General features: G+C 48.6%; 1 protein-coding gene and 1 long non-coding RNA gene across 2 annotated transcripts in view; both read left to right on the top strand.

Annotated features, from left to right (window-relative positions):
• LOC126982347 (uncharacterized) overlaps window positions 1–1706 on the top strand; it is a 13420-nt gene extending 11714 nt beyond the window's left edge. The window contains exons 3-4 of the long non-coding RNA XR_007735115.1: window positions 445–626; window positions 1329–1706. This is a non-coding gene — a long non-coding RNA (uncharacterized LOC126982347). The remainder of the gene's footprint in view (window positions 1–444; window positions 627–1328) is intronic.
• Window positions 1707–5550: 3844 nt separating this feature from the next.
• Window positions 5551–8191, top strand: LOC126982336 (uncharacterized). The gene has a single exon (XM_050834345.1). The coding sequence runs from the start codon at window positions 5562–5564 to the stop codon at window positions 7440–7442; it is 1881 nt and encodes a 626-aa protein (XP_050690302.1). The 5' UTR covers window positions 5551–5561; the 3' UTR covers window positions 7443–8191.
• The last annotated feature ends 496 nt before the right edge of the window (window positions 8192–8687 follow it).

The following is an 8687-nucleotide window of genomic DNA, read 5'->3' as shown; positions in this document are numbered from 1 at the left end:
TATTATTTTCTTTTCCTTTTTCATTAATTGTCTTCCTTTTTTCCTATTATTTCTTTTTTTTCTTTCATTTTTCTTTTCTAACTTTCTTTTTCATTCTCCTTTTTTTATTTTTTTTAATTTCTCATTAATTTCCTTTTTTCCTATTATTTCTTTTTTCTCTCATTTTTCTTTTCTAACTTTCTTTTTCTTTCCTTTTTTATAGTTTTCTTTCTTTTTCATCGTTTTCTTTCTTTTTCATTAATTTTCTTCCTTTATCCTATTATTTCTTATTTTTCTTTCATTTTTCTTTTTTAACTTTCTTTTTCTCTCCTTTTTTTTCTTTTCTTTCTTTTTCATTAATTTTCTTCCTCTTTTTCCTATTATTTATTTATTTTCTGTCATTTTTTCTTTTCTAACTCTATTTCTCTATGTTCTAATGTTCTTCCACCCTCCACTCATCCACAGCGCCCTCCGTTCCAGGCTCCACCCGCACGCGCGTTCACAGCCCTTCACCAAGTCATCCGCATCGAACCCTCCTCCACCCACCGCTCAAGTTCCCACGCCCGTCGGTCCCCCGCGCGGTAGGCTCCCACGCCCACCGGCACGTCGGCTCACACGCTACCTGGGCCGGGCTGAAGGCTTGACGGGTAGGCAGTGACAGGCTTCCCAGGTTCACCTCACGCCTCGACAGACAGACAGACAGACGTACACACATTTACAGACAGACAGACTTACACACAATTACAGACAGACTTACAATTATAGACAGACTTACACACAATTATAGACAGACTTACACACAATTACAGACAGACTTACACACAATTACAGACTTACACACAATTACAGACAGACACGGAGACAGGCAGGCAGACATATACACCCACTTATATACATTCACACAGACAGACACACAGACAGACAGACATACAGACATACAGACATACAGACAGACACACAGGCAGACAGACGAATAGAGACAGGCAGAAACACACACACACACACACACACACACACACACACACACACACACACACGTTTTAAGAATGCAAAAGAACACACACACACACACACACACACACACACACTGCATCAAAGCCAATATATGTATCTGAAAACGTATATTTGTTTGTTTGTTCAACGTAGATAAGCGAAATAAAATAATGTATGTGTATATGGTTAAACATTTTGTAAGCATTTAACTTTGCGTATCATTCTTGAAAACTTGAAAAAAAACTAACACTAACATAATCAACTAACTAAACTAACTAGACCAAAACAAAATAGCAACAGTGAACAATTTATTTATTATTATTTCATTCATTCTCTACATGTTTGTCCTCGTGCAGTGTTACCAGCGCCGGGCAGCCTCCTTACCCACCCGAGATGAAAGGGGCATCGGCAGCTGTCTTCGTGGTGGTGCTGGCAACGGTGCAAGTCTCCCTGGTGAGCATTACATTATAGCTTAACGCTGACCACCTTCCTTCCGTCTGGCGTGTAGTGTATAGCGGCCGTGACTGTCATATTCTGCCTGTGTAAAAACGTCAAGTGGTCAGGCTGTCGCGGCTGTAGTAACGGGAGAACAGACGGAGTAATGGCGCGAAACTAAAGCACTCCCTCTTTCTGCCCCATCTGCCGACCTCACTTTAATAATAGAAATAGAAGGTAATAATAAAAAATATGATAGGAAAAGGAAGAGGAGGTCCAATTTTAGCCTTATTAAAGACGATGAATATTAGGAGACGCCCAAATATAGACCTTTTATGTAAGATTTCTAGAGTATGTATTTATTTATTTATTTATTTTTGTTAACTATAGAAACATGTAGGAGCAGTATAGCATAATTATTTGTTTATATATTCACTTATTTGTTCTTATGGTTATCTTATATTAGTGTATCTATCTTTCTATCTATCTATCTTTCTGTGCATCGTTCTATCTTTCTCTCTCTATTCACCTCTATTTATCTATCTATCTATCTGTCTACCTGTCTATTTTTCTTTCTATCTATCTATCTATCTTTCTGTGCATCGTTCTGTCTTTCTCTCTATCCACCTCTTTATCTATCTATCTATCTGTCTACCTGTCTATTTTTCTTTCTATCTATCTATCTATCTATCTTTCTGTGCATCGTTCTGTCTTTCTCTATCCACCTCTATTTATCTATCTATCTATCTGTCTACCTGTCTATTTTTCTTTCTATCTAACTATCTATCTGTGCATCGTTCTGTCTTTCTCTATCCACCTCTATTTATCTATCTATCTATCTGTCTACCTGTCTATTTTTCTTTCTATCTATCTATCTTTCTGTGCATCGTTCTATCTTTCTCTCTCTATCCACCTCTATTTATCTATCTATCTATCTGTCTACCTGCCTATTTTTCTTTCTATATATCTCTCTATATCTATCTATCTTTCTGTGTATCGTTCTATCTATCTATCTCTATCCACCTCTGTTTATCTATCTGTCTACCTTTCTCTTTTTGTCTTTCTATCTATCTATCTATCTATCTATACAAAAACACAGAGAGAGAACAGACTCGTAACAATAACCGTAATCTCACAAATTCATTCCGTTAATCCATCAAACTGCACGCTCTGATGATTTAAAACCTATCACACCAAAACTAAACCATCACACAGCTATAATAGACCCCACGTAGCGGACGCCCTTCAGCCCTTAACACCGATTTCCACCTTCTGACGGCGGCGCAGGTGGTGGCGGCGCCGGCAGGGACATCGAGGAAGGAGACCCAGCAACCAGACATCTCAGGACACCAATACCAACCCTTGCGGACACCCGACTCGACCCAGGGACCAGAACACTCGTTACCCTCCGCTCCCCGTGTCCCTAGCGATGATACAGAGGACACAAGACACATAAAGGGATCTAAGGGCGTGGTTGATGTATCCGATGTCCGTGTGAGTGTCCCTGGGCGTGGTGGGGCTCCGGGGACACATGGAGGTGGGTGGAATATCCTAAATTTGGATCCTGTGGCAGAGAATCATGATCCCACGTTGATTCATAGCTTTGGGGATTTGGAAACCGTAGATACCAGTAGTAGTAGTAGTAGTAGTAGTAGTGGAGGGGGAGGAGGAGAAGGTGGAGGTAAAGTTAAAAAAGCCTCCAGCATCATAGCACCATCAGAATCCTCAAGAGAGAAAAAGGTTCATAAAATCGAGACCTCAAGACCGAGCAAAATGAAGCTTCGGTCCCGCTTCTCCCTCCCGCCCGGCACTGTCCTGCGCGGCGTGATGAAGGGAAGGGACAGAATTAGAATCAACTCGAAGATCACTAGCCTGCTACGTCCCTTGGGTGGTGGTGGTGGTGGTGGTGGTAATGAGGGTAATGGAGATGAAAATGGTGGTGGTGGTGGTGGTGGTAATGAGGGTAATGGAGATGAAAATGGTGGTGATGGTGGTGGTAATGAGGGTAATGGAGATGAAAATGGTGGTGATGGTAATGAGGGTAATGGAGATGAAAATGGTGGTGGTGGTGGTGGTAATGAGGGTAATGGAGGTGAAAATGGTGGTGATGGTGGTGGTAATGAGGGTAATGGAGATGAAAATGGTGGTGGTGGTGGTGGTAATGAGGGTAATGGAGATGAAAATGGTGGTGATGGTAATGAGGGTAATGGAGATGAAAATGGTGGTGTTGGTAATGAGGGTAATGGAGATGAAAATGGTGGTGTTGGTGGTGGTAATGAGGGTAATGGAGATGAAAATGGTGGTGATGGTGGTGGTAATGAGGGTAATGGAGATGAAAATGGTGGTGGTGGTGATGAGGGTAATGGAGATGAAAATGGTGGTGATGGTGTTGGTAATGAGGGTAATGGAGATGAAAATGGTGGTGATGGTGTTGGTAATGAGGGTAATGGAGATGAAAATGGTGGTGTTGGTAATGAGGGTAATGGAGATGAAAATGGTGGTGTTGGTAATGAGGGTAATGGAGATGAAAATGGTGGTGATGGTGTTGGTAATGAGGGTAATGGAGATGAAAATGGTGGTGATGGTGGTGGTAATGAGGGTAATGGAGATGAAAATGGTGGTGATGGTGGTGGTAATGAGGGTAATGGAGATGAAAATGGTGATGGTGTTAGTAATGAGGGTAATGGAGATGAAAATGGTGGTGGTGGTGGTGGTAATGAGGGTAATGGAGATGAAAATGGTGGTGGTGATGGTGGTGATAATGAGGGTAATGGAGATGAAAATGGTGGTGATGGTGTTGGTAATGAGGGTAATGGAGATGAAAATGGTGGTGGTGGTGGTGGTGGTAATGAGGGTAATGGAGATGAAAATGGTGGTGATGGTGGTGGTAATGAGGGTAATGGAGATGAAAATGGTGGTGATGGTGTTGGTAATGAGGGTAATGGAGATGAAAATGGTGGTGATGGTGTTAGTAATGAGGGTAATGGAGATGAAAATGGTGGTGGTGGTGGTGGTAATGAGGGTAATGGAGATGAAAATGGTGGTGGTGATGGTGGTGGTAATGAGGGTAATGGAGATGAAAATCGTGTTGATGTTGTTGGTAATGAGGTAATGGAGATGAAAATGGTGGTGGTGGTGGTGGTGGTAATGAGGGTAATGGAGATGAAAATGGTGGTGATGGTGGTGGTAATGAGGGTAATGGAGATGAAAATGGTGGTGGTGATGGTGTTGGTAATGAGGGTAATGGAGATGAAAATGGTGGTGGTGGTGGTGGTGGTAATGAGGGTAATGGAGATGAAAATGGTGGTGATGGTGGTGGTAATGAGGGTAATGGAGATGAAAATGGTGGTGGTGGTGGTGGTGGTAATGAGGGTAATGGAGATGAAAATGGTGGTGGTGGTGGTGGTAATGAGGGTAATGGAGATGAAAATGGTGGTGATGGTGTTGGCATTCATGATGGTGTTGTCTTTGAGGGTATTGTTCGTGATGGTGATGGTGTTTTGGATGAAAATGATAGTGGTGAAAAAGGTGTCAAGGATGATGGAGGTGAGGCTGTTGCAAATGTTGAAGATGAAAAAGAGAAGGTACAGGAGGAAGAAGAAGAAGAAGAGTCACAATCGGAGGAAGCGGAAGAGGAGGAGAACAAACCCTCAGAGGCGGATCATCAGCTCGTGGAGTCTGCCGGGGTGGAGGCCGCCTGGGCAGCGCTGGACGCGGCCTTGGACGCGGCGGTGGCAGCCGGCGGCGGCCGCGGCACCAGCGACGCGGTGGGGGCGGCCATCAGAGACCTGGTGGAGAGCCTGCTGGCCGAGGGCCTGAAGAAGCGCGGCGTCTTGATTCCGCACCGCCGCGCACCGGGAGGCAGCCGCGGCCGCAGCCTGACGGCGGGCCTGGCGGACAGTTTTGCTGGCGGCGACGTCGGTGTTGTGGACCGCTCGGCGCTGGCCGACAACATCCGCAGCTTTGTGCGCGGCACCCTGGCGGCGGCCCTGACCCCACGTGGCTCCGCGAGGGTTGGGGGCACGCGGCGCGACGCCCTCACGCCGGGCACACGACCAACGCCCTCAGGAGCTTCAGACGAGCCGGGGCGCGGCGCGGCACGGGCTGAGGATGTTGGGCCCGAGCCCCAGACGGGTGGCGGCGACGGCGAGGTGATGCCCGCGTTGAACATCTCCGCGATTGTCAGGAAGACGGTGGACAACGTGCTGCAGGCGACCCTTGGCGGCGGCACGGCACCAACCAACGCCGCCACGAGGCGACGCGGGGCCCCGCGAACCCGGCGGCGGCGCAGCGCCCCTGCAGGGGTGGAGGAGGACCAGAGGCAGGAGGAGGAGGAGGAGGAGGCTAAAGACGAGGAGGAGGCCGAGGAGCTGCCGGAGCCCGCGGGCCTGGCGTGGGTGGACCCGGCGCGACTGGTGAGTCAGGGCGCGCGCGTGCAGGACGTGCCGTCCCTCGCCAACCTGGTGGGGCTGCGGCTCTTCAAGTACCAGTTTCCGCCGCCACGGCCCCCCGCCGCCTCCGCCAGCACGCCGCTCCCCGCCGCCCATCCCCACGCCCATGTCAATGACATCGCGCCGGCCTTCGGGGACACCTTCCACGACGCCTTCGACAGGTACTACAAGACCTTCAGGAGGAGCGACGTTTACTTCCCCGAGGCGACCAGCGGCGGCAGCGGCGTGGGAGAGCCGTTCCCGCCCCGTCCCGCCCCGCCGTACGCCCCGCCGCGCCCCGCCTTCCCCGGCAGCAGCGCCGCCGAAGCTCTCCTCAACATGCTCAACCCTCTAAACCTCTTCAGCCACAATCAGTTCCCACAGCTGCCGCGCTACCCGCACCCCGCACCTCCGCCCTTTCCTCCGCCCACGGCAAGACACCCACACGCCCGCAACATACCTACGGACAAGGAGGTGCTCGGCGGGGGTAGCGGCGGCGGCGGCATCCAGTACGAGGTGATCGTAAACGAGGAGGCGGAGCGTCAGCGCGGCTACCAGTACAAGGAGGACTACCCGCTGCGGGAAGACCTGTACGTGGGCCAGGACGGGAACATCTACCTCAAGGACGGCGCGGCGCTCACCACCACCCTACCGCCCGCACCCACCACCCCGCGACACCGGCCCCCCGTCCACCACCACCACGACCCCCACCACAACGACCCCCACCACAACGACCCCCACCACAACGACCCCTTCCTGAGAGAGTATTCCGAGCTGCTGCAGAACCACAACCTCGGCAACCACAAATATCTGGATGACTATATCGACCCCGACGCTGACGACGACGACTACGCGGAATACGGTGACGACCCCACCACCTACACCCACTACACCCACAACGACCACCACTACATCACACCCAGACCCTCCCTCAACCCCACACACACCCACACCCAAACCTACACCTACACAGATGCACCCTATGACAACTGGTCCCCCCCGAGCTACAGGCAACAGCGGGGACCATACTCACACTACCCCCCACATTCCCCTTACACCCCCCAGCCCCCTCGTGCCCCCCGTGGCCCCCCGTCGCCTTGGTCACTAGATTCGGGCTTCTGGGGATGGTTACTCGGCCCTCTCAGTCGCCCAGCCTACCCGACACATTTCTACAGCCCAAGGGAGGTACACATGCCCAGGGTACGGTACAATATTGACATGCCCAGACAGTACACTTCCCGCACGACCGTACCAACCATATCAGCGCCACACCCACAACACATACCCCGGACACATCCCCCACGTATCCAGCCCACTCGCCCGCACTACCAGCCAGTCTCAAGCCCCTCCACCGCCCCCTCGGCCTCTGTATCTACCCCCGCCCCACCCCAGCCTAAATCCCCCTCACCACCGGGTTCTGAGGGCAGGAATGAAGGGTTCTATCCAGGCAATGGGTTCTTTGACTCCGATTTCTCGACGGTGTTCCGTATGGCCGGGTCTCAGCCTGTTATAAAGGTGAAGACGCCCCCGCAGTCACAGCCCATAGCCAAGACCACGCCCACACCCACGCCCACACCCACACCCACACCCGCTAAAACCCCCTGAACACACACACACACACACACACACGTATCCAAAGAGTCTAGAGATACTTCATTTGTATATTTTATGTATTTATCTATTTATTTATTTAGATATGGGTTTATTTACTTAGATATTTATTGACTGAGGAAGTATATTAAGCATGTATGCGTGGCAGGAAGTAGAATGTGATATGTAGATTTGCTTTATTTATTTCCTTATTGTTGTTGTTGTTGTTGTTGTTGTTGTTACACGATTTTGTTCAGAAGTAGTTTGTAGGTAAAGGTTGTCGTATATTAAAGTTCTTGTTTGTAGTTCTATCAGCACGTTACTGTTGATGTTATTGTTTGTTTCACATGTAAATAGTATGTTCAGTCCCCTATGTCTACTCCCCTGACTAACTCAAGGCGTTTATTTTATTTTATTATTATTATTATTTTTTTTTTTTTAGCACTTGTCCCCCACCATTGTATCTTTTTAGTTTCCTGGTGCTATCTACACATGTATCCTTAGTTGTATAATCACACTCTGTACTGCCTGGGGGTTGGGATGGCTTGTTCCTCCCTTCTCCTTTGTTGTTTACTTGCAACAATAAACTATCAATCAATCAATCAATAGTTATGGAGTAGTATAATCACCGTCCCTGTTGTTATTGCTGTTGTTGTTGTCGAGTGGTGGGAAAGCTTTTAATATGCAAACATTGTTATCGATTTTATTATTATTATTGTCATTATTCACACGCGAGGTAATCAAAATAAACTTGTTGATTAATACACCTGACTAATTAGCCTTCAGAGTCACCTGCATACTTAGTTGATTTACTCTACACTTTGGAAGGTATGTATTGTTTCGTAGTAGATATAGAGCATGAGTTAGTGTTACATTCTCTCTCTCTCTCTCTCTCTCTCTCTCTCTCTCTCTCTCTCTCTCTCTCTCGCTGTAATATGTGGCTTTCTCATTCTCTCTCTCTCTCTCTCTCTCTCTCTCTCTCTCTCTCTCTCTCTCTCTCTCTCTCTCTCTCCCAACAGCCACTTGAGAACAGTTGCTCGTTAGATCGTAATGGCTTGCGGTGGTCCGAACGGCGGCTTCGAACCCGTCTCGCTGCAGTTCATTTCCTGGAGGCAGCGACTATAACGGGCAGTGGCGACGTGAACAGCGAGGGAGGAGGACGCTGGGAGGTGAGAGAGAGGAAGGTTGTGTGGTGTCCGAGAGTTATGAGAGAAATTGTGTGGTGTCCGAGAGTTATGAGAGAAATTGTGTGGTGTCCGA

The sequence above is a fragment of the Eriocheir sinensis genome, chromosome 50 (genome assembly GCF_024679095.1).
Source record: "Eriocheir sinensis breed Jianghai 21 chromosome 50, ASM2467909v1, whole genome shotgun sequence".
Lineage (NCBI taxonomy): Eukaryota > Metazoa > Arthropoda > Malacostraca > Decapoda > Varunidae > Eriocheir > Eriocheir sinensis.
The sequence above is the reverse complement of the archived record's forward strand: the minus strand, read 5'-3'. Positions and strand labels throughout refer to the sequence as shown.